The sequence below is a fragment of the Eublepharis macularius genome, chromosome 1, assembly GCF_028583425.1.
Source record: "Eublepharis macularius isolate TG4126 chromosome 1, MPM_Emac_v1.0, whole genome shotgun sequence".
NCBI classification, from domain to species: Eukaryota; Metazoa; Chordata; class Lepidosauria; order Squamata; family Eublepharidae; genus Eublepharis; species Eublepharis macularius.
In genome coordinates, this window is record NC_072790.1 from 171,976,358 (window position 1) to 172,003,541 (window position 27,184).

Below are 27,184 nucleotides of genomic sequence, written 5' to 3' on the forward strand. Positions count from 1 at the left end.
CAAGGGGAAACATTCCTTTTGTGACTCTAGACGTTTTTCAAGACAAAGTAGCGACAGAACATATAAAAGTCGCTGGCAACCAAGACCACGGAGTGACAATAGAACCTTCACCTTTCGCAAGACAGGTCAACAAACAAAAGGACCCAAGAAGGGAGGTCAAGCATGACTATCCGGCACATTCAGCGACCATCCAAATAGGGGGCAGGCTACAGGAGTTTGCAAGCCAATGGAAGCTCTCGATAACAGACAAATGGGTGTTGGACACTGTATCCAAGGGCTACTCCTTGGAATTCAAAACAAGACCACCCAATCACCTCATAAAGATACCAAGAAACCCCCTACCACAAAAACACAACAAAATAAGAGAGGCCATTCTACATCTGCTGCACATAAAGGCCATAGAACCAGTACCCCCCCCCCCCAATTCAGAAACAAGGGAGTGTATTCGGTTTTCTTTGTGGTACCAAAAAATAATGGGGATGTCAGAGCCATCCTGGATCTTCAATGGCTGAACCAATATATAAAGTCACGCAAATTCAAGATGGAGACACTGAAATCCACAGCAGAAGCGATCCAGGAAGGAGATTTCTTGGCCTCCATCGATCTATCAGAGGCCTATCTCTATATACCAATCAGGCAGACACACAGGAAATATCTGAGATTTGCATACGACAAGGAGCATTTCCAATACAAGGCCCTACCATTCGGGTTAAAGTTGTCCCCGAGAGTCTTTACCAAAGTGCTGGTGACATTAATTGCGTTACTGAGGCTGAAAGGAATTGGGCTGTCCCCGTGTCTGGACGATATCCTGATCAAGGCCATGAAAGCAGTCCAACAGACGATTCAATGTCTGGAACTACACGGCTTTGTAGTGAACAGGCAGAAGAGCAGCCTCCTACCATCACAAAGATTACTTCACTTGGGAGTGGTGATAGATATGAAGAGGGACAGAGTGTTCCTGTCAAATGAAAGGCAACAGAAATTGATGGATATGATAGGATCGCTGAAGACACAAAAAACAGTGGAAGTGATGCAGCTGGCAAAATTACAAGGCTTGATGGTATCGTGTCAGGACATACTTCAGTGATCGCGTTTCCACACTCGCCCGCTGTAGAAGTTTCTAAGGCCTTACCAGAGGATCATAACTCACAAATGGTCCAAAAGAGTACAGATGACAAAGAGCTTGGTAGAAGCTCTAGATTGGTGGATGGAACCAGACAGTTTCAAGGAGGGGGTGCCCCTCAGAGAACCAATCAGGATATTAGTAACAACGGACGCAAGTCTGAAAGGATGGGGAGCCCACACAAAAGGAAAAATGGCACAGGGCACATGGGAAGGAAAGGAAAGAGAACACAGAATAAACTTCCTAGAATTGAGAGCGATCAAGCTGGGTCTGTTAGAGTTTCAGGACATTCTGCTAGGTTGTCATGTACTAATACAGACAGACAACACAACAGCCAAAGCCTATATAAACAGACAGGGCGGCACAAAGTCACGGACTTTGGACAGAGAGGCGATGGTAATATTTCAATGGGCAGAAAGGTATCTAGGCTCAATAAAAGCGATACACGTGCCAGGGGTGCAGAACACGACAGCAGATTGGTTGAGCAGAACTTCTGTGGATCAGACGGAATGGAAGCTGAACGTTCAGGTCTTTGCTCAAATCTGTCAGAGCTTCGGGACACCGGAGGTGGACCTATTTGCATCATCGCAAAACAGGCAAGTCCAGAAGTTCTACTCCAGGAGAAGGGAGCAGGAGGCGTTGGGCCTAGATGCTCTTCACGAGGAGTGGCCGAGATCTCTTCTCTATGCCTTTCCACTGACAAGAATCATACCCAGAGTAATTCAAAAAATAGTACAACAGAAGGCAGAAGTAGTCATGATAGCTCCTTGCTGGCCACGAAGACCGTGGTTCCAGGACTTGAGGCAGCTATCAGTTTCGGAACCGTGGCGGCTACCATCCAGGACGGACCTCCTGATGCAGGGGAAGATGTGCCACCCGGATCCTATGGGGTTCAATTTAGCAGCTTGGATGTTGAACGCAAGCAACTGAAACAGATGGGATACACAGAGAATGTGATCTCGACTATGCTGGTGTCAAGAAGAAAATCAACTAATAGGAGCTATAATAGGACTTGGCAAACCTTTGATTGCTGGTGCAAGAGTAGGGGACGTAACCCCCTAACAGCATCGGTCAAACAGATACTGTTGTTCCTACAGGAAGACCTGGAGAAAGATTTAAGTACTAGCACCTTTAAGAGACAAGTGGCTGCCATATCTGCAATAAGGGGATCTCAGGGTGGAAATTCCTTTACGACACATCCACACGTTAAGAGATTCTTGAGGGGGACCATGCTAATAAATCCCCCAACGATGCATAGATTCCCAACTTGGAATTTGAACATAGTCCTGGCAGCGCTCACAAAAGAACCATTTGAGCCAATGGTGACATGTACGCTGAAAGAACTAACATTAAAGACTATTTTTTTGGTTGGGGTGACATCAGCTAGAAGAGTGTCAGAAATCAGGGCATTGTCAGTGAATAAAGATCTATGCATTTTTCATAATGATAAAGTTGTTCTGAGAGTGGACCCCACCTTCATGCCTAAGGTGAATTCGGCTTTTCATAGAAGTGAGGAAATAGTTCTTCCCTCCTTCTGCACAAACCCAAAACATGAGAAGGAGAAAGAGTGGCACAAACTAGATGTCAGAAGGGCTCTGGAGGTCAGGTCTACCCACCTTGCAAAGCCATGGAGAGTAGATCTGGCCTTTGCAGGTACAGAGGCCAGGTTTACTCACCTTGCAAAACCATAGTGAGTAGACTTGGCCCCCATAGGTCCAGAGGCCAAGTCCACCCACCTTACAAAGTTATTAGTGGATAGACCTGGCCTCTGCAGGTCTGGAGGCCAGGTCTATCTGCCTTGGAAAACCTATTGTTGGGTATACCTGGCCTCTGTGGATCTGGGGGCCAGGTTTACTCACCATGAAAAGGCATTGTGAGTAGGTTTGGCCTCTGCTGGTCTGGAGGCCAAGTCTCCCCACCTTACAAAGCTATGGTGAGTAGATCTGGCCTCTGCAGGTCTACTCGCTTTGCAAATCCATGGTGAACACACCTGGCCTCCACAGGTCCAGAGGCCTGGTACACCTTGCAAAGCTATGGTGAGTAGACCTGGCCTCTGCAGGTCTGGAAGCCAGATCTAGCCACCTTGCAAAACTATTGGTGGGTATACCTGGCCTCTATGGATCTGGGGCCCAGGTTTACTCATCATGCAAAACTATGGTGAGTAGACCTGTCCTCTGCAGGTTCAGAGACCAGGTCTACTCACCTTGCAAAAGCATGGTGAGTAGACGTGGCCTCTGCAGGTCTCCCCACACTGCCTCGTGCCCCCCCCCCCCCCCATGGCTGATTGAGGCTTGGGAGGAAGGCTTGGAGGGGGAGTGAAGGGAAGCCTCGCTGCCCCCCGCCCCCTGCTGCGTTTCCAGGCTTGGGAGGGAAGGGTGGGGGTGGGGGAGGGCAGGAAAGCCACACTGCCCCCCTAACCCCCCAGCCACGTTTCTAGGCCTGGGAGGGGAAGGCTCGGGGAGGGGAAATGGCAGGAAAGCCATGCCTCACCCAAGCAGCAGTTAGAAGCTTGCCTGGAAGGCTTGGGAAAGGAGCGCAGGCCAGCCAAGCAGGCTCCATGAAAGCTGGCCCAATCAGGGCTGAGGAGGGAGGAGCTGACCTGCAGGCCCTTCTAAAGCCCCAGAGGCTTGCCTGGACTGCGCCTGGACTGTGCCTGTCACTCTGTGGCATTCCAGTCAACTAGCTACTGCTCTCTTCCCTTCTGCAAGACGACAGAGTCTCTTGATTTCAAAAGGTTTATTAGAAAACAGCATACAGGCCCTGGGTCCACATTCCAGAACTTAGACAGTCCTGGCCGACCATGGACTTTGCTAGGAATGAGGTACCTGATGAAAGCAATTACATTTCAACCCTTGGGTTCCCATCCTCCCCCCTCAGAGTTCCCAGTGCTGAGAGTGCGGAGACGAGGAAGCGGGAACCTCAAGGTCGGAGCTGCAGACATAAGATAAACTTGCATTCTCTCCCATGGAAGGAGCTGTCCGGCAATGCCTGGAAGGAAAGGCTAACAACTAATACATTAACATGGCATAACTGTCGTTCAGTACTCAAAACATGAAAAGGAATAAACTAGACGGCTATACAGTTTAACATAGCAAATTCTAGACATGATGTATAAGAAAGACACCACATTGTTCAGGTGAAGAACTCTGCCAATGAGATCCTGACACACCAGTGAGTAATCGGAAATACGCTTACAGAATTATATATAGTAAGATGTTACTTAGCAGTGTTAAAGTAACTAATGCACAGTGATAGAACGTATGAGAATGATCCAGACTTTGCCATGCTCATGGGAGGTGGGGTACAATGTATTCAAAGGTGGAGGAGGGGACAGTCTTGAAACAAGACTGTGTGGAATGGGTACTAGAATTCTCATCACTTCCAACACTATCCAGGATACAGTGAAGTCTCCCGCCATTAGCATTCCACACCCTGGGAAACTCTTACAGGATGACTCAGCTCAACCCCACCCCTCCTGAGTAGATACAAATGACCTGCCAACATCTTTTCCACACTGCAACACTGAGAGATCTCTGTCTTTTGGTGCTACACCTCTGAAGATGCAGGCCACAGCTGCTGGCGGAACGTCAGGAACTACAATGCCAAGACCACGGCAATACAGCCCGGAAAACCCACAACAACCATCACTTTTGGAGACTATTTTGTGGATAAGATCTTGTCACTCCGCTGGGACCTGTCCACCATGGTTGATGCAGTATGTGAACTGGGGGCCCCTTGGTCATCCACAGGGTTGATATTAGATCAATTCAGGACACTCTCCCAGGAGGAGGTAGGCAGGGTCCTGCATGCTGTGAAACCTACCACGTGCCCACTGGACCCGTGCCCATCATGACTGGTGAAAACTAGCAGTGATGGGATTCAGGCACCATTACCTGACATCATTAATCTTTCTCTGACTTCTGGGATTTTCCTAAACTCACTGAAGGAGGCAGTGGTGCGGCCCTTATTAAAGAAAGCATCACTGGATCCTGTTGATCCAGCCAATTGCCACCAAGTTTCTAATCTTCCGTTCTTGGGTAAAGTAATTGAGAGGGCGGTAGCGGAACAGCTGCAGGTATACCTGGATGATGCCTCTATCCTGGATCCATTCCAGTCCAGCTTCAGGCCTGACTATGGTACGGAGACGGTTCAGGTTGCCCTCATAGATGATCTGCGGCGACACCTGGATTGGAGCGGGTTGGCACTGCTGATACTTTTAGATCTTATAGCAGTGTTTGACACGGTCGATCATAATCTTCTGACCCACCGCCTTGCCAATGTGGGGATTCGTGGGACAGCTCTGCAGTGGCTGAACTTATTGATGTCCAAATAAACAATATTATTTGTGTAACTTGCATCATTTATGTAAATCACAACTAAATTTCCTTGGTACTTAACTTGAGTTACATTAGTCCTTTTTTTAAAAAGTGAAGAATATACACAACTATGCATCAGAGATATTATGGGATGGAGATTTCAACTAGCTAATATGTCATGCTGTCTGTCTTAAAAAAGACAAGTTGTTGCTCAATAATTAAAACCTGCCCCTTCCAGTTATGCAATACATGTAGGTCTGGGGGCAGAAGCTTCTAGAAACATGAAATATGGGGGTTTTTAAAGAAGGAAAAGAAGGTCTTTCTGTCCTTTGCCTCTGTCATGCCTCAGGTGTAGTGAGCCACCTTATGCTGCCACCACTCTGGGATTTAGGGTCCCTTGGGAAGGCCCAGAGTACCCTCCCAACCCTTCTGACCTCCGTAACTTGGCCAATAAACAGGCGTGAGGACCCAGCTGAGTAACAACAAACAAAAGGATTTATTTACAAGAAAGTCAATTAATAACAAATAAGCAAGGTGCATTACCAACAATAGATGGGTGAAAGCAAAATAAACAAAAGGCCCTAGCACAACTGAACTCATTGTCCCTCTGTCTGCTAGACCTGTCTTCTCACCCTGCCTGGATGAGGACCTCTCTCCCTAGCAGAAACCTCTGGCCTGCTCCCTGGGAGAAAGAACACAGGCTTTCCCCCTCTCAGACTTATATAGCACTAGCTCCCTGTGTTCTGATTGGCCAAAAAGGGTGCCAAAACAGCCCAGGGGATCCTGGGAATTGTAGAAAGGCCTACTAATAGGCTTCTGAAAACTTGCTAGGCCTTCCTGGCACAGCCAGATCATGACAGCCTCAGAAGAAAATACTGCCAATATTTCACAAACAAAAATTGGGTCATGCTTAGGGTTGCCAGGCCCCCTCAATCTCCCAGCGGGGGATCAGGGCTGGGCTCCTACCTCTCTTCCAAGGGGGGGTGCGCACTCCCGCAAAGCGTGATGACATCACTTCCGGGAAGTGATGTCATCACGCAGCGCCCCCCCCCCGAGCACCCACGCTTCACAGGGGCTTGCGTTGGGGGTTGCTGTGGAGCGCAGGAATGCTCCTGCACTCCACAGCGGCCCAAAACGCACCCGTGGATTGGGCCTGTTTTGAGGTGCTGCAGAGTGCAGGAGCGTTCCTGCGCTCCGCAGCGCCTCAAAATGGGCCCATTTTGGCCTGGATTGGGCCTGTCTTGAGCCGCTGTGGAGCGTGGGAGCGCTCCTGTGTGCTGCAGCATCCCAAAATGGGCACAATATGCACCAAAACAGGCCTGATCAGTGGCCATTTTGGCACAGATCGGGCCCATTTTGGGACACTGTGGCACGCAGGAGCGCTCCCGTGCTCCACAGCGGCTCAAGATGGGCCCAATCTGGGCCAAAACAGGCCCGTTTTGAGGCACTGTGGAGCGCAGGAGCGCTCCTGCGTGTCGCAGCATCCCAAAACGGTCCCAATCCACGGGAGCGCGAAGCTCCACAGGGGAGCGTGCACAGAGGGTGTGCGCCCCCCATTGGCCAGGTAAGTGGGGGCAGGGTGTGGGGGCGAGGGTGGGGGACCCCCTGCCCCACCAGGGATCTGGCACCCCTAGTCATGCTTCTATCACTCTACTTCTTTACATGGTATTGAAGGTTTTTCCCTGCTTGGCCAAGAGAACAGTGGTAGTAACATGTAATAAGCCATCCTGAAAAGGCAAGAATAGTGACAGAATAGGAACATGTTTCAGAAAATATTCTCACTTGTAAATGAAGGCAATTGGACCATGTAGACTTTATTATATTTCTTTCCCACTGGTTGACTGTGAAGACCTCAAAGAGGCTTATGGCACTTCAAAACATTAAGTATATTTTCCTTTTAAACTTTCTCCATTAGTTCCTGTCTTTGGTGAACCTATAGCAGGGAGAAGTCAGGTGCTTCTCTGCTGCAGATAATGGAATGGCAATTCTTTAGGTAGAGAACAATGGCTACTGTATTTTATCAGCATGAAAGACTTCCTGTCCTACCTTATCCACTATCATATGCTTTTGTGCACTCTGTTTTCTTTTTTACACATCCCTTATTGTCCCTCTCTCCCTCATCCCCACATATCCTAAAAGGCTGTTCTGTTTGGGGTGGCCTTCTAGCATATCTGGTAGCTGGTTATGCTACAGAGATTATTTACTATGTAATTGTCCTATAAAGTTTACAGGATGGTGATCACTCAAATATAATTAAATGTGTAGCAGCAATAAAAAACATTTAATTTTAGAAACCCCTCATAAAATTCTGAATGCATAAATATTTCTTGCCAAAATATCTTTCATATACATCAATAAATTCTAAAGGATGTGCTAATGGCATTGTTCTGACTTTCACATGAACCTGGGAAACTAGGTAAGCATCAGGATTAATGTGTGAAGCATACATTATTACTAATTCACTTAAGTGCTTCAGCAGTTGGTTAGTTTACTAAAACTTTGGCTATTGTATTCTGAAGCCTTTGATGGTCTGTCAGTCTGTATATAATCTCTACTGTTTGATCTTGCCTGCCTGACAGGGATGGGAAGGCAGGGGCAAGGGGACAGAACAAAACTGGGAAAAATCTTTTTGAGAGTTTTTCCAATGTAAACATTAGTAAAATTACAGTGAAATCCCAAGTAGAGTTTAGGGCTTAGACTGGAGTAACTCTACTTAGGATTTCACTGTTGGGCGGAATAAATTTCTTCCTTTGGAATGAAAGAAGTATTTAAGACGAGATTTTAGTCTTTCAAAATATATAGCATGAAAGATCTACAGTCTTAGATGATAATTCCTGTGTATCCACTGCTGCTTATGTCCTGATGGGTGTGCCTTTCAGGACACATGTAACTCCAGTTCTGCAGCAGCTACACTGACTTCCCATGAAGTTCTGGATCAGGTTCAAGGTTTTGGTATTAACCTATAAAGCCCTAAACAGACTGGGACCAGCATACCTGAGGGCCCGTCTCTTCCTATATACTCCCCGGAGGGTGTTGAGATCAGCCGGTAAGCACCTACTGGTGGTCCCTGGCCCCAGGGAGGCTTGATTGGCCTCAACCAGGGCCAGGGCCTTTTTGGTTCTGGCCCCGACATGGTGGAACTCTGTCTGAGGACACCCGGGCCAGCCAAGATCTTGTCTCCCTCAGGCGGGCCTGTAAGACAGAGAAGTTCCGCCAGGCGTATGGTTGAGGCCATCAGGGTTTCCACCAAATGAGCCTCTCTCCCGGTCTCCTCTATGTCTGTAGGGGGTATTGACCATCTACCCCCTATATATGAGCGACGACACATGGTTAAGCTGCACCTCCACCTCCGTCAGATGTTTTTTGGTTTTTATATGGTGAGCAAGTGTTTTATTAGAAAGCTGTTAATTTATTGTGGTTTTATCTTGTATATTTTAACTTCTGTTGTAACCCACCCTGAGCCCGCTTGCAGGGAGGGCAGGATATAAATATAATAAATATAATAATATAATACTGTAGACATACCCAAAATTTTCAACAGGCTTATTATTCAACAGGCTTATTGGGGTGGGAGATCCTTTGCCACCAGTGGGTTCTTCTCATTGTTGCTCAGCTGCCTGGTGGGCATCAGCATCCCAACATGCTGAATCACTCCTTTTGTGCCCAAAGTGATGTCAGTGTGTTGCTGGGGGAAACTGGGGATGCTCTGGGTAGCAACACTCTGGTTAAACCAAGATTTTTGCCCACATATCAGTGTGTCCTGACCGAGCATCCCTTGGCAACATGCTGATGTCAGGGGTCCTGGTAACCCTAATTTATAGTGATGTGTTCTTTAAATGTGAATAATCTTGGCATCAATTAATATGCTATAATATATTTGATAATAAATTATTAATGAATTTATTGTTATAAAATTTAATTTAATAGGCTGATAGTCCTATTGGTTGTGACTAAAGCTGCTTGTCCAAGTACATTTTCTTTTGTTTACTGCAAAATTTCTAATTTCAGCTTATTTTCCCCTTTGCGGAGCAAGCTTAAAGGCAAGGGGTCCAGAGCAGAAGAAATACGCACACAACTTTGTTGGATGAAAAATAGGCCACAACCTTATTGGTTACAGAGGAGAAAAGAAGCATTGGCTGCGTAGGGCACGGATCCCAGCATCGGGTGATCCGTCTGCCAGCCAATGACCCTCTCACCCCTTCAGCCTGCCTGCTGAAGGGAGGACCCCGCGGAATGACGGTTGAGGGGTCCACACTGGGCGGTAGCCTCTGTGTGGGTCCCCCGTCTCCTGGAAGCAGGCATGCCCTGGCAGCCCCCCGAGCTGGGCCTGTCGCTGCCATGCCTGGTCCAAGATCCCTTATGGGGATCCCCATCTATGGGGAAACAGAGCCTGCAGGCCCTGTTTCCCCCCAAGGGATCGGTGCCCAACACTCCAAACCACCAACCCCAAGTTGTGACTATTTAATACCTTAACAGAGAGACTTTTTCAAGGAGTCTCATTCTTTAACAAAGGTTTTAACAGTATGCCTGACATTAACAATGACATCTATCCCTAGTCTAATATAGTAAACCAATCCTGACTTAAATGGAACATGAAGCTGTTGAAACCAGAAAACCTGGAACAAGAGCGGAGGGTGGGAGGGGTTCGCAGTTCCGGAGCCGACTGGAGGGCTCTCGTTCTGGTCCTGGCATAAATAGAATGGGGGAGGACCTGAGGGAAAACTTCTTCCCTCGGTCCCCCATTCAAACACCCAGCCAGCCAATAGATTGGCTGGCTGGGTGGGAATGGCCCCCCATTCAAACACCCAGCCAGATTGGCTGGCTGGGTGGGAACGCAACCGTGCTGCTCAGCTTGGAGCCGTGCACAACGGAACCGGGGCCGGCAGGGGAAGGAGCTACTTCTGCTCTTCCTTCCCATTGCCTGTGAGCCCCGCAAACACCAGCCCTGGTAAGAACAGGGCCAGGGGCATCTCTCAGGGAAAATTAAGCTATATATGCTATGGTACGTAGGTTGCAGCAGTTTGCATCTTTTTCTTTCGCTCAAGTATTAATATTTGCAGTTTTGCTTGTAGAAAAATAAAGCATTTATTCTTTTAAATTCCATAAATATGCCAATTAGTAAAATTTTGCATGTTCTGTTATAAATGATGCATTTCATGTGAAAACAGCAAAATAAATTTAGGTTTGATAGAACAGTTAAATATTGCATATATTGCAATTTCACCAATGTTTTGTTTTTTCCTCAAAGAAAAGCTTTGTCCTCCATATCTTCAAAATTTCTGAAATATTCTATCTCTACCTTACAGTGATGCATGGCTTCTAAAATTGTTTGTGTTGGGGTAAATTGACATTTCAAAGAGCAAGAAGGCTTGACAGATTTCAATTTAATCATTATTCAAATTAAGAAAATGTTCATTATGCACCTGCTGGTGAACAAGAGAGATAGTGTAGTATGCTATTAGCCCCCCTGACTCCAGGAGTTCCCCACCCCTCTTACACTTCAGTATGGCTGACTTAGGAGTATCTCAGTATACAAAAATGTGAATTTTCTGTTTAGAGCCTCATGGCTTAAGCATTCATTTTAAAAGTGTTCTATTTTTGGACGTAATGTAAACTGATCATAATTGCAGTGCCTTTAAAGAAGTATGCTATGCAAAAAGTTATGTTGAAAAAAAATCTCTCTTGTAAATGATTGAATATCACTTTAGCTGTGGATAGACACCCTTCAGGAAAACAGGAAATAATTTTCAACCAGATGGGAAAGCTTAGTTGATGTAGACAAAATGGTGGGGTGCAATAGAACTTGAGATGTATTGAAAGGAAGAGGAATAGCAGCGAATGGCACCTCAAAGGCTGGAAGATGTAAATGACACCCATCCAAGTTAGATGAGGCTGATGGTGCAGAGGAATAGTTTGAGGCTTAACTAGATCTTGTCATAAATATTGGTGCATGCTCCCTACTTCCCTGAGTGGTGAGAAGTTCTCAGGGCAACACTTCTTGGGTTTGATTCTCTTTGGAAGAGAACTAACTAGAAACTTGTGTCTTCGTAATAATTGCTGTCATGTCTATACACATAGAGTAGAGGTGGAAGAAAAGAGGCTCCCTTGCATATTAGCAGAACACAACTACACAGTAGATTTCCAGGATCAAGACTGTATACTCCAGAGTGTTTCACTTTCAGCCAATGTATGGCTTTCTTCCTCTCAGTCCCTCTGCCCCCCTTTCTCTTTCACTCACTCTCTCACAGAAGCTCACACATACACATGTTTCACCTCAGCCTGGAGGGGGTCACCTTCTCTCATTCAAGAACATAACTGTCTCCTATTAGTGCCCACTAAGGAAACATCTACTGCCATTAAGGAACATTAACAGCCTTCTGTCAGAGGCCCTGGCTGCCACAATAGACTTATTTGCAGAACTTGGAGAGACATCCTACAACAGTGCTTCCTTCCCAGAAAGAGAAGGGTCGTCTCCAGGCCAATTGAAGCTCCTCCTGGAAAAGAGATTAAATGAATAGATAAACAAGAAATTTGCAGCATAAGATGGTTAGTCAGTAGCTAGGCACACATTGTCAAGTTATTTCCCCACCATTTTCACTTTTGAGTAAGAACTATTATCTCCTTGGCAATTTCCATCCAAATCATCACAAATTAACACCACTGCGAAAATTCATATTTTTTAAACAAACAAACAAACCAAAGCTTGCTCACTATTTTTCTTTCCACTGTGGAACTTTTTCAATAGTTCTTGCAGAAACTTTCAAATGGTTTTTTTTATTAAAATCCCTAATGCACACCCCTACCAACACAATTGACATAGCCACAACTGCTTTGTGAAAATTCCATAGGTAGCCTTGTTAATAGACAAGAGTCTAGTGGCACCTTAAATACTAACAACATTTTATTCCAGCATAAACTGTCGTGGATTAGAACTTTCTCAGATACACATAGTGGTTTGCCTTAAGCAGACATTATATAAGAAGATATGAAGGGGGGGGGGATGCAAACGTAGGACCGTAAGGCAATGACATTCAGGAAATACTGGGTGAGATGTAGTTATGTAAAATTTAAATTTGGTCAAGAAAAGTTCAGAGACCATTCATAATAGTAGTAATTGCCAACCTGTTCTTGAAGTCCTTCCGAAATCTCCATCTTTCATTAGTTACTATAGGGAAGCTTTCAAGGCACTTAAATCCCAAATGCATCCCCATCCCTGAGGCGTACAGTTGCCTTGATAAATTATGCTTCTTTTTTGTCCTGAGGGTAGATTTGAATTTATTTATTTATTTATTTCAAATTTCTATTCCGCCCTCCCTGCAAGCGAACTCAGGGCGGATAACAACATATTAAAATTCAATTAAAAATTCATCTACAATAAAACAACAGTGTATTAATACACATTTAAAACAGGATGGTGGACAGCCTTCACAGGGAGGGTTAAGATTTTATACACCCCTTTTTTCAGGCCGGTGGAGGCCCAGCCTCAGCCATATGCCTGGTGGAATAACTCTGTCTTGCAGGCCCAGTGAAAGGATAGTAGGTCCTGCCGGGCCCTGATTTCAACAGACAGAGCGTTCTACCAGGTGGGAGCCAGGACCGAAAAGGCCCTGGCTCTAGTTGAGACTAGGCGGGCCTCCTTGGGGCTAGGGACCACCAACAGCTGTTTGTCACCTGATCAGAGTGTCCTCTAGGGAATATATGGGGAGAGATGGTCCCGTAGATATGCTGGTCCCAGTCCTCACAGGGCCTTATAGGTCAATACCAGAACCTTGAATCTGATCTGGTACTCCACTGGCAAACAATGCAGCTTGCATAAGATCGGTGTTATATGCGCCTTATTTGTCACTCTTGTAATAACACGTGCCGTTGCATTTTGTACCATCTGTAATCTCCGGGTCAGGCTCAAGGGCAGCCCCGCGTAGGGCGAGTTACAGTAAGCTAGCCTAGAGATTACCGTTGCTTGGATCACTGTAGTTAAGTCACAGGTTGACAGGTAAGGGACAAGTTGCCTCGTCTGCCACAGATGGAAGAAAGAGGACCTGACAACCACTGTGACCTGTGACTCCATTTTCAGGGAGGCATCCAAGATCATCCTCTGGCTCTTAACCCTCGGAACTGGCACTAACGGTGCTCCATCAAGGGCCGGGAGCCAGAATTCTGTGTCTGATGTGAGTCCTGCTGTTTGCAAAAGAAAGCCTAGGCATATTTCCATAAAGATCAAGCAAAAATGCCAATCATATATCTGTCACCTGCAAATTGTGGAAAGCCCCCCCCCCTTTTTTTTTGCTCAAAAGATAGTTCTCTTACCAATCCGGTTCCATGTTTTGATCCAAACTGCTGATCCAAGTCTTTCCATAAGTCTTTCTCAAGATGGGAGGGGGGGGTTGTAGGGGGACAGATTGTGTGTAGGAGGGACTTACCTTGTTCCAGAGCTCTTCCTTGTCATGCTGGGAATGACGACATTCTCAGCACGGCAAGGAAGGGAAGGTCCCTATGGGGGGCTAATTTGATGAAAAGCAGCCCCTAAGGAGCTGTTTTTCATCAGTCAGCCCCACGTGAGGACTTTCCCTTCTTTTTCACACCGGGAAAGATGTCATTACTGGCACAACAAGGAAAATGCTCTGGAGCTCCTGGGCCCATTCCCTGCCTCCGCTATACTGGCCAGGTGAGTGGTGGTGGGGGCAGAGGCTGGGAGCAGGGGATCTGGGGGACCGGTAATCCCATTTCTGTACATTCTAGTCACTTAAGCAGGGTAGAGTATAAAAATGATATAATAGTTTCCCTAATTTCTTTTGCCTCCACAATGAACCTATATACTTTTGGATTACTTCCATTGTAGGGGCATACCTCTAGGGTACACAAGCTGTAGAGTCATGACTTCATTCTGGCTTTCTTGAGAAAATCTTCTGTTACCCATATTTCCAAGCGATGACTGATGTTTTGGCCCACACACTTTCAGGTTTTGTTTCTGCTCATTCTGTTATATTGGTGCTAATGGGGAAGAAGTCTATGTAAGAAATTCCTCTTTCATAGCTGCAGTTAATCTTCCTTGAAATGTCTCACTTCTAGCATGAGCTGAACTTTTATCTAGTTTTGATTCCCAGTAAATTCTTTTTACCCCTTTTCTCAATCCTGCAGCAGTTTTTCCAGCTTTTTCTCCTCATCACTTGTAGTAGGTTCCTGGATAGACAAAGCCTCTTTTTGGCTATATAACTCCACAGTCCAGTTCCATCAGTTGCTTATGGGCTTCCTTGATCACCATGACTGGGTTTTCTTCTACTAGGCTTAGAGGTCAGCCTTTCCCTTTCAGTGGCTCTTGCTTCATTGCACTGAGACTGCAGGCACTGTTTCACTTCTTTACAGGGCAAGTCTTAAAGCCTTCTTTCAGCTGCTGAAAGGTCTGTGTGTTTTTCATGTTGCAGGGCAGAGCTCCCATTGGCTGCTGGGCCTCGACCTTCATGCTTGCTTTCGCTTCATCCACTTGTGCTCATTTGCTTTCTGGACTGGAATGACTTGCTCCATTCTGGTGCAAGCAACCCAGCGCACTGTTTTCTTTTCAAGGAAACATAATTGTGTTTTAGGATTCCAGTGTTACACAATCCCCACTTCCTCAGGTGGCATGCAGTACATGAACAAAGGCTTAGGCTTCAGAAGAGTACATCAGTGCTTTATACACGACACGACATTTTAGGGAGCGTATGTATAGCATAGGACTTTTTTTCTCCCTGTCAAGATGTTTCATGTCTCAAACCTTTTTCATTTACCCTTATATTCTGCTATCACCATATACCCTTAAAAGTAAAACATACTTTTAAAAATATCCTTGTAGGCATAAGATATCAAGAATGGGGGTTGACAGGAATCTCATAACTTTACCAATTCTTACAGAACCATTATATGTACCTTTTACAAACTGCATTCAAGATTTTAGGTTGTTTCTCCACACTCCTTGTGATAGTCATAAATAGAAAATCTTCCTTAATGAAACTTGTATTAATGGCAAGTGTATTTGGGTCAAATGTAGGTAACACTGCTGTTTTCATTCTGTGGGATGGATCTCATGAAAGGTTTCCACATGAGTGGCAGTCCTTGCACAAATGGAAGTAATAAAATTACTCTTTGCTAACTGTTTACAATTGCTAAGCAAAAGCAATTGTATCCCCCCTATCTTTTCTGTGTATGAAAGACGAAGTGCAAGGTATTTCTTCTGATACAATTTCATCTGTTGTACATTCCATTGTTCCATATGCATATTGTTTCATTAAAGTAGTACTGAAAGTGTGTTACTAGTTGTGCAAGTGGAACTGCAATAAGTAAGTTTTCCTTACAGTACTCATGGTTAGGTCATTCTCTGTCTTTCCCTTTAGAAAAGACTTTCAACTTTCAGCATGAATTGTACTACTAAATGGTTATTCATTTTATGGCTGCTTTGTTCCTGGCTGTGTGGATTCAGTTATGAGCAAACATGTTAGAATAACTAAGAAAGAAGTGTGTGTGTGTTTTTTGGGGGGGGCACTACTACACCAAGGAAAGTTGCCTTTATTTGTAGCTGTATATTTGCTTCTTTTTGCAGTATTCGAAGCTATGCACTGTTTAGATGAAGACTACCAATAGCTTAGGGCTAGTTGTTAGGCAGGGGAGATGTGAAGCTGCTGCCATAGAACCAGTGAAGATTATTCTATTCTGTTAAATGGCAGTACCAATTTTCAGAATACTGTGGAGATTATTGCATTGCTCTTCCTTCCAATGGTGCTCTGAAAATGGTGATAAAATGACATTACTTGTTAACACAGCTAGCCATAAGCAAACCTTAGAATGCTCAGCTGTAAGGCAGCTGATTGTTTAATTTGAACTTTCAAAGACCTCCCTCCATCTTCTTTCCATTGTATACTGTACTTGGAAGTTGGAAATCTTACTCCAGGGAATGAGAAGAGTCACTCTGGAGACTAGCTTGGGGTAGGAAGAAATGTATGCTAATGCTATATAAAAGAATAGTAAGAATAACTGACAACACATGGAATCTGGGACTTGGTGTCTGAGAACAGCACAGAATGTGGAACTTCTGTAGCAAACATGCTATCCATTTATAGCCATAGGGACTAGAAATTTAATTTCAAATACAGTTTTTGATTGTTACAATGTGGTGATGAAAAATTACTAGGACATTATACATCATTCCATGAAACTGCTATCATAAAGAGAACTAGTTTGTAATGATCTCTGTTACGCATCTTTCACTAGAGACTAGCTAACTTGTAGAATTAAAGTGTGTGCTTAAATTCTAGTGAATACAGTCATGTTTAAAATGCAGTCAAGGGGAAAGCTATTAGTGATGATTGTGAATTAGTCCTCCTTTACCCAGTCTCTATGCATCTCATGCTCAAGCTACTTAATTGGAGTTTAACCTTGACTATTTCCTTAATGCCTGGATATTTTCCATGCTAACAAGACTCCTTATTAGGGTTGCCAGGTCCCTTGAGTCTCCAGCGGGAGCCTGACACCCCTCGGAGGCGGCTGCATTTTTCCTCACATGTGCACACAGCATGCATGTGCTCCCGGCATGTGTGGTGACATCACTTCCAGGAAGTGACAACATCACGTGGGTCAAAGGGCGGCCCAGGAGCACTCCTGTGCTCGGCAAAGGGCTGAATTGCTGCCTCGCAGGCTTGGAAGTGCACTGAAGTGGGGCACGGGGGCGTGCCATGCTGCCTGGGGGTGCGCACTCCTGCTGGCCAAGTAAGTGGGGACGGGGGCAAGGAAGTGGGAGCAGGGGATTCCCTACCCTCGGCAGGGGAATGGCAAGCCTACTCCTTATAGTTGGATTTCTAATTATGAAACTATGAAAGAAAGGCAGATATGGGATGGTGATTAGTATAACTCCTGCAAGAAGTTCTAGACTGCAGTGTGTCTTGTCTGCAAATTATTCTAGGTCATCCTGTGAAGCTTTTGCAAGTTTAAGCTTTAAATTATACTCTTTAATTGATTCCAGTTCTTGAGACCCACAAGATCTGGTCATTCGTATCTCTACTACTGACAAATAGTTGGCACCCATACTAGAAGACCCATATCCTCAACTTCATGCTTATTTTCAAATTTTCTGCTATTACACCCTATTGTATTTGTTTCACTGAATGTCCTGTGTTCATTATTGTACTTGCTCAGTGGATGTCCTACCTGTTAATTGTATTGTATTTCATTTGCACTGTGTAATTTACCTTGGAGCGAGAAAGGCAGGCAATAAAATAAATAAATAAAAATGTTGCTTTGTCAAAGAGTAGTGAAGAGGGCATTGTTCTGTTGAAAGCCAAACAATATTTTGGGTTTGAGCCCTCATCTGTCAGGAAATTTTCTTGCTGACCTTTGTTGCTTGGATGAACCTACAGTGATCTAAATTATTAGAAAGCAGATGCAGATTGTAATCTATTTTCACTTATCAGTATTTGGGAACTCTTCTGTAAGGAGATGTCTTCTTGAAAGAAAGTAAAATGTTTTCATCTCTTGCTGAACTACATTAGATGACAAACAAGAAATAATGAACTTTTGACTTCTTGGAGCTTGAGGTGTGAAAGTAAAAACAAGGAAATGATGGGGAATAGTTTGCAAAGACCACATTCAGAAATAGTTAGGATAGTTGTGATCCTAACTTCCCTGATGCCAGTACTGCCTGATATGTCAGAGAACAGGCAGTTGGATGTGGAGTGCTCAGCCCAACAGTGTGTTCCTATTAACACTTTCTTTTTCTTTTGTTAGGTGCATAAATATCAGCATTTGGATTACTTAATTGAAAAACTGGAACAGATTAGAAGTAACATTTCGGTAAGGCTTCAGCATTACTTCTCTGTTTCTCCTGAAGTTACTCTTTGATAACTATCTCTTTCCACCACCTTTCTATCTGTATATTCTTGTCATAACAAGGAAAATATATTGCATTTTAATTTATGTTTGCAGAATTGTCAACAGCAGTCATTAAATTTTAAACATGTGCAAAAACACTAGAATGTTGTCTGTGCTATTTAAGTATCTAAGCTGTGCATTCTTGGTAGGGATGCCAGTCCCTCATCAGAGGCGTGGGATGCCCCGCTCCTGCCCTTCCTGCCCTCCACCCCCCCGCCTCCACTTACCTGACCATTGGGGGGAATGCGCCTCCCGTGTACTGCAGTGGCTCCGAATCGGGACCAAATCGGGCCCGACTCAGCCACCTGGGGAGCACAGGAGTGCTCCCAGGGTGCCTGCGACACACTCAATGACATCACTTCCCGGAAATGACATCATTGTACAAGCTGGAAGCACAAAAAGGAAAAACCCAAGGTAGAAGCCAGGCCCCAGATCTCCCACCAGGGAGGTCAGGGGACCTGGCAACCCTAATCTTTGGGGTATCAAATTATATGATCTGTAAGACATATAGAGATGTCCAGTGTTTGAAGTTTTCTGCGTATATAGGCTGTTAGGAAGCCTTTTCCAAATTTTGTTGAAGTCTTTTTTGCCATGACATAACACATGGTTACACTTATTAAATACAATATTGGAAAATAAGAGGTAGGTTGCCCCTTGCATCCAGCAGCATCCATCATGCATGTAAACATTTGGGATACTTTGTTTAGCCAAATGTGCAGGTGATGAGTAACTGTGACTGTTTGCATTTTGGTTTCACATTGGTATTTTAGAACTATAGCACTGAAGATCGTGAGAGCTTTGTGAACTGAGGTGCCTCTGTAGAGAAGCAGCAGCCTTCCCAGCAAGGTCTGTGTAAATGCCCTCCCTTAGCAGATAAAACAGCTGCTACCAGTGTAATATATAACTGCTTCAAAAAGTTAGGCATTGAGATGAAGTTAGATTGCCTTCTCACAAGGCAAAGCAAGGCAAGTGGTCAGTCACATACAGAATTGTCGTCTTCATCCTGTGTTTTTACTAGCTGCAGGTAGATCCCTAAACAAGCCAAGGGGTGTAATTCATTAAAGTACTTTTAAAGTTTTGTGCCATTGCATCCTTGCAGATGTTCTCAAAAAAAGTTGCAAGGTTTTAAAATACTTGCAACACCACTTCACTTAAATGTAACTGTGGGAGGGATGGCTAATGGAATTGGGGGTGTGGTAGGAAAAACAATCAATACAGCGGCTAAATGGGCAGTGAACCTTGAGTACTTTGACAATGACTTTAAAGGGAGGTTCCCGGGGTATAGTTAATTAAAAGCAAAATAAGCAGCTTCCTTCAGCTGGAACTGTAGCTTTTGAAATATAATGATATTCTTCACTTGCTATCACTCACCATTAGGAGATGCAAGAGCCATGAAATTATATGAAAGAGATTATATTTAATAGCATTGCTGTGATTCTTACTGCCTCGTGTCTTCTGTTTAACTTCGACATAACTGTGTAATGTTGGTGAGGCTGAAATGAATGAATGATAATGAAAGTGGGAGCTTCTAATGCCATTGGACAATAGAGTGTTGTTATCCCTGCTCTGAAAATAGTACTTTTAGTGAAAAATTAAAGGTTCCCCCCCCTTTAGTTTTAAGTTTATGCTTCTGTTGAGAAGCTGGTAAACAAAGCAAAGAGACATTTAGAACAAAGGAAAAAGTACTTACTTTTTATTGAGTATCAGAAGTGAGTTGTTCACTCTTCCATCTTATAGAAGCATAGGCTGGAAGGGGATCTCAGTGGTCATCTAATCCAATCCCCTGTACAGTACAGAAAATTCACAGCTACTCTCCCATTCCCCCAGTGACCCCTGCTCAGTGCCCAGAGCAAGGCAGAAAACCTCCAGGAGCCCTGGCCAATCTGGCTTGGAGGAAAATTCCTTCCTGCTCCTAAAGTGATTAACATTACCCTGGGTACATAAGAAAGGGCCACGAGAACTGAGCATTGGCTCATCCTTTCCTGCCCTCCCTCTCACAATCTGCCTAAGTCCAAGAGTCTCTCTACACGAGATGCCTCGACGTGTGTTTGTCAAGTGTAAGGAGATGCAATGTTAGCCAGGAAATGTAGTTTTAAAAGACAGAGCTGGTAGAGATTGCTCCTCAGAGAGTTTGTTAATTTCTTCTTTGCCTCCCTGAAGGCTCTGTTAGTTTCACCCCTCCAGTCTAAAACTGTGTGGGATCACAACCAAAGTGCAGCAAGGAATGGAATTGGGCTGGAGCTACCTTTCAAAGTTGGACTTGAACCTGGAAAGGTTATAATGGGGTGAAGTTTCCCTTCTGGCATTTCACAGCTCCAGTGTATAGCGAAACTTTTGCCCTGCTGCCGGCTCTGTCTTTTTAAACTACCCTTCCCAGCTAACATTGCATCTTCTGACACATGTTCTTCATCTGTTAGGTGTCTCATGTAGAGAGACTCATAGAATCAGCATTGCTGTCAGATGGCCACATCTCTTAAATGGGGACCCTTTGTTGAACTTATATTTAGTGAAAACAAGTGGATATGATTAACTAATCTGTGGTGGATAGGAAGGCTTCAGAGTGGAGTGAGGGAGATGTTCCCTCTTTCTGTTTTACCATCATCTTCACTATTTTAAGAATTTATGCTTTTGCCAAAGGCTACCAAAGGAAGCTTACCAACAATAATATGTGCACTATCTAAAACATATATTGCTATACTCGAAGTTGAAATTTTGATGGCTGGGTTTAATGAATGAATGAATGAATGAATTTATTTGCGGTCAGATATTGGCAATACATCCTTAGCAATCAATAGAATAGTTAAATCCAGCATAAAAATGTAAAGGACAGAAAAATACATTTAGCATTTAAAATCTTATCTTAAAATGTATATAGTTCTCTGGGAACCACAGTAATTCTAATATTTAAAACATTGACATTAAAATAGTTAAGACTTCCGGTTTGGGATTCATGGAGGTCTGAAGCAGCTCCATTTGCGGAGCTGACCGGACTGCCGTTTTAAGCGGCCGGCAGGGGGAAAATAGCCCGCGGCCGACTGCTCTCAGGCGGAGAGCAGGCAAAGAACGCTCAAGACCCTAGGGTGTGTTAGATCTCGGACGAGGGGGGGCTCTGCGCAACGGGTCCCCTCCCGATCCTTGAGGTCCCACCCTGCGACAGGTCGGCTACAATCTCTGCGGCAGTTCTGGGGCCAATTCGGCTGGCATAAGACCTACATACCCAAGCTTCGATTGGGGGAAGAAGTGGAGAGGAGAAGTTAAAATCGAAACAGCGATTACAACCCGAGAAAAGTGAATGAGAAGGTAAAGATCACTATCTTCTGATACGGGACAGATTGATAAAAGCAGAGAGGAATAAAAGTAGATTTTCAAACTGCAACAGGCTAATGAAAAGGAGGGGAAGACTCGGCAAGAGTTGTATTTGAAAAGAGACTAAGTTTAAAGAAGTTATTAAAGAAATTGGACTATTGTTTTGAATACTTGCGGTTATGGAGCTGTGAGAAAAAGATACCATCGCGAGACCTACTGTGGGAAGTCGGGAGACAGGAAGTGCGTAATAACAATAGAGTTGCTGGAGAGAAGCGGCCCTTGCTGGAGGGCAGGAAGAAGGGAATCGCCATCTTTGAAAGGGGAAGGGTCACGGCTTCAGCGGAAAAGGAAGTAGGCCATTTTGGATTACAAAATCATAGAGAAACCATAGAGAAAAGACGCCCGACATTTTGGACTCTTTAAAAATTAATTTATGTAAGAAGACCGGGACATTTGAAACAAAAAGACACTAAATCTTACGCCACAGAGTTAAGGAAGAGAGCGGACTCGTGGGAGCGAGCTAAAGCAAGCCCCACGATGTCGAAAAAAGAGTGGCAATCGGCAATAGAAAACCTGGACAAAAAACTTTTAGAAGTGATTAAAGAACTTAAGGACACGAAATTGGAGCTGATTAAAGAGGTTAAACAGACAGTAAAATCGGAGCTGTCAGAAGTGAAGAAAGGTATGGAAACAATACAAAATGAATTACAAGGAACGCAGCAGAGAGTTAAAGCAGTAGAAGGCGCGATGGAGAATCTAGCAGACACGCAACAAACAGAGATGAGACTGATGAGGGGAAGAATGGCGGTTGCGGAAAGTAGACACATGGAGAAGCAGCTGAGATTTCGCGGCTTGCCGGAAGTGGAAGGAAAGACAGCGCAAGAACAGATGACTGAGGTGTTAGCTGAATACCTGGGGAAGGAGGAGGAGGAAGTCGTGGCTATCCTTGATGTGGCATATCGCGTAAACTCGAGAATTGCAACCCAGAGGAAATTACCAAGAGATGTGATTGTGCAGTTTACGACACGAAACATGAAAGAGAAGATTGTGACTAAACAGTTTCAAGATCCATTGGAGATTGATGGCAAGACAATTATTATAATGAAGGAATTACCCAGATCAGTGCTACTAGATCGGAAAAAATATAAAGTGCTAATCCAGATGTTGAAGGACATGAAAATCAGGTACAGATGGGAGCTCCCAGAAGGTCTGTCCTTTGAATTTGGAGGGGCCAAAAAGCGCATTAGATCTGAGCGAGAGATGGAGCGATTTATAAGGGACAATGAAAAGGACTTACCAACAAGATTATGAGTATGGAGTGTAAAGTTTTATCTTGGAATGTAAATGGACTAAATTCACCGAATAAGAGGAAAAACATTTTCCACTGGCTATTAAAACAAAAATGTGACATTGTTTGTTTGCAAGAGACCCATATTCGAAAGCAGAATGTAAAATATTTAAAATTGGGAAAACTGGGCAAGGAATTTGTAGCGGCCTCCAATAAGAAAAAAAGAGGAGTGGTGTTGTATATAAAAGAGGAGCTACAGCCAAAATTTGTAATGAAAGATGTGGAAGCCAGATTTATAGCAGTGGAATGTACCTGGAACTTAAAGAGAGTGTTGGTAGTCGGAGTTTATGCACCTAACGGTGCAAAAGAAAGCTTCTTTGAGGATTTGAGGAAGCATCTAGATGATCTTTCATATGACCAGATAATTCTTGCTGGAGACTTCAATGGAGTGACAAACTTGGAATTAGATAAAAAGACAATAACGGCACAAAAGAAAAGAGGACTATTACCAAAGCTCTTTTTTGAGTTGATACAACAGGAGACTCTAGAAGATGTATGGAGAAGAGAATATCCTAAAAGCAGACAGTTTACTTTTTATTCTGCAAGGCACTCTACACTATCAAGAACTGATATGATCTGGGCCTCAAAAGACTTAGCGTTATGGACTAAGGAGGTAGAAATAATGCCGATGGTAGGCTCAGATCACAATCCAATTATGTGGAAATTAGGGAAAAGGAGAAAAAGGAAAGCATGGAGAATAAATGAGGACTTGCTACAGGAAGGAGAGAATATGGAGATGCTGAGAAGAGAGACAAAGTTCTTCATACAATACAACGTGAATAAAGAAGTACCAACTGATAAAGTTTGGGATGCTTATAAGGCGGTTATAAGGGGCATACTAATGGACTTAAATGGTAGAGCAAGAAAAAAGAAAGAGGAGAAAAGACAAGAGATCGAGGAGAAAATAAAAGCCAAAGAAATACAGTTAAAAAAGAGACCAGGGAAAAAGAAATTATATCAGGAAATTAAAATACTTCAAGAACAGTTAACAGCAATGAGTAATAAAGAATTGGAGTGGAACCTTAAAAGACTGAATCAGAAAGCGTTTGAAGGTGCTAATAAACCTGGGAAGTATCTGGCATGGCAACTGAAGAAGAGAAGGGAAAAGAAAATAATAAATAAAATTTGTGAAGACAATAAAACGTATTTGGAACAGACTACCATTAGTAGAGCCTTTTACAAATTCTACTCTAAGCTGTACAATAAGAAAGAGGTAAATAACGAATCAATAGCGTCATATTTGGAGAAAATGAAACTTCCAGTAATCTCGGAAGCTTGGAGAAATAAATTGAACAGTGAAGTAACGGATGAGGAACTAAGTAAGGCAATACAATCTGCAAATCTAGGAAAGGCGCCAGGGCCAGATGGACTTACGGTTAAATTTTATAAGACAATGGCCAATGAACTGGCACCATTCCTAAAAGAGGTGATCAATGGAGTTTTAAGGGATCAAAGGATTCCAGATACCTGGAGTGAAGCGAATATATCATTGATCCCCAAAGAGGGCCAAGACTTGACTAATGTGAAAAACTATAGACCTATATCGTTACTTAACAACGACTATAAAATCTTTGCGAAGATACTGGCGGAGAGACTGAAGGGGTGGCTTTCGGAAGTAATTGAGGAGGAACAGGCAGGCTTTTTGCCAGACAGACAAATCAGAGACAATTTAAGGACAGTGATTAATGCTATTGAATATTATGACAAGCGTTGTGATAAAGAGGTTGGTTTCTTCTTTGTTGATGCTGAAAAGGCGTTTGACAATTTAAACTGGGACTTTATGTTTGCCACTATGGAAAAGCTACAATTGGGAGAAAGATTCATTAGAGCAATTAAGGAAATTTACAGAGACCAGACTGCAGCAATTGTGGTGAATGATGAAGCGACTAAGAAATTGACTATAAGCAAAGGAACAAGACAAGGTTGCCCGTTGTCTCCACTGTTGTTCATTTTGGTATTGGAGATCCTGATGATACAAATACGACAAGATGAAGAAATTCGAGGAATAAAAATAAAGGACTATTCATACAAGGTCAGAGCATTTGCGGATGATATAATGTTAATTGTAGAGGACCCATTGGAGAATATGCCAAAAGTGATAGACAAGATTAAGGAGTTTGTAGATTTGGCAGGTTTTTATATTAATAAAAAGAAGTCAAAGATATTATGTAAAAACATGACTAAGCAGAAACAACAATTGTTAATGGAAATAACGGATTGTGAAGTAACAAGCAAGGTGAAATATTTGGGAATCGAACTGACTGCTAAGAATATAGACTTATTTAAAAACAATTACGAAAAATTATGGACTCAGATAGAGAGAGATTTGATTAAATGGAACAGGCTGAATTTGTCATGGTTGGGAAGGATTGCAGCAGTTAAGATGAATGTGTTACCAAGAGTAATGTTTTTGCTACAGACAATACCAATCATCAGAGACTCTAAACAATTTGAAAAATGGCAGAGGAAAATATCAGATTTTGTATGGGCAGGCAAGAAGCCTCGAGTGAAAATGAAAGTTCTACAAGACGCAAAAGAAAGAGGCGGAATGCAACTGCCCAATCTAAGACTTTACGATGATGCAATCTGCCTAGTGTGGTTGAAAGAGTGGATGACGTTAAAGAACAAGAAATTACTAGCCCTAGAGGGATACAAAAAAATATTCGGATGGCACGCATACCTATGGCATGATAAAGTAAAGGTGAACTCGATGTTCCTGCATCATTATATACGGAGAAGTTTATATACAATCTGGAAGAAGTACAGAATCTATTTACAAGAAGGAACCCCGTTGTGGGTAGTTCCATATGAGGTGATAGATCCGAGAGCTGTTGATAATGAGCAACAATGTTTAACTTATAAAGAAATAACTAGAATTGAAGCATCTAAACTCAGAATAAGGACTCAGGAGGAACTACTACCTTATTACGATTGGTTCCAGTATAGACAGATTAGAGATTTATATAACTCGGACTCTGTAAAGGGAGGTATACGAACAGAGAATTCGGAACTAGAGCAGACCCTTTTTAAAGAGGACAAGAAAAGAATATCCAAGGTATACCAAGTACTGTTGAAATGGTATACTGAGGATGAGATAGTCAAAGCACAAATGGTGAAATGGGCTATAAACTTCAACAAAGAAATAACAATGGAGGCATGGGAATACTTGTGGAAGACTACAATGAAGACAACGACATGCATTAGCATTAAAGAGAACATTTACAAAATGATCTATCGTTGGTACATGACACCAAAGAAGATTGCGCTAGGGAATTTGAACACTTCTAATAAATGCTGGAAATGCAGGAAGCACGAGGGCTCCCTCTACCATATGTGGTGGACGTGTGAGGTAGCTAGGCAGTACTGGGGGGAAATAATAAGAGAAATGAGTGAGATTTTACAATTTCAAGTAAATAAGAACCCAGAACTCCTGCTACTAAACTTGGGAATGGAGGGAATTCCAGCCCATCATAGGACGTTGATATTTTACATGACGGCAGCAGCTAGACTTTTGTATGCGCAAAAATGGAAAGTACAAGAAGTGCCAACTATTGAAGATTGGATTTACAAATTGCTGTATATGGCAGAAATGGATAAGATGACAAGAAAACTGAGAAATCTGGACTCAGGACAGTTTAACACAGACTGGGAGAAGCTGAAACAATATTTGGAGAAGAAATGGGAGGTGGGAGGAGAACTGTGGCAGTTTGAGAACTATTGAAGTACAATAAAATGTAGAGGGGGGTGACTTTACCGGGGGGGAGAAGAGGTAAAAGTGAATCTCTAAGCAGCTATGTTATTAGATTGATATATATAGAATAATAAATAGAATATTGATAGAAAATAACTAATTATAAGTGTTAATTATAAGGACTGACTAATAATATTTTCTTTCTGATTCTGTATAATGTACCAAAATGAATATGTTCATCTGAAGGTATATATGAGTCAAATTGATTGATATCATATATAGATTTATGATTGAAGGGGAATAGAAATATTAATGTAAACAAATATAACCAAAATAGAGAGAAGAAGATAGAATGAATAACATATAGAGTATAAGTTAAACTGGCTGGTTTATATGAATGTATGGTTTACATAGTTTATGATATATAGAAATATTTGAAAATGGAATTATGAAAAAGGGGATAAATTGTTTATCCATTATGGAAAAAAGGGACTCATAGTTAGGGT

At 43.2% G+C, this 27,184-nt stretch overlaps 1 protein-coding gene across 1 annotated transcript in view; it reads left to right on the top strand.

Annotated features, from left to right (window-relative positions):
• Positions 1–1,632: 1,632 nt before the first annotated feature.
• Positions 1,633–27,184, top strand: part of GLP1R (glucagon like peptide 1 receptor) — a 177,627-nt gene continuing 152,075 nt past the window's right edge. Inside the window, exons 1-2 of the mRNA XM_054972289.1 lie at positions 1,633–2,610; positions 18,190–18,255. Of these exons, the coding sequence (XP_054828264.1) occupies positions 1,633–2,610; positions 18,190–18,255 (1,044 nt within the window). The remainder of the gene's footprint in view (positions 2,611–18,189; positions 18,256–27,184) is intronic.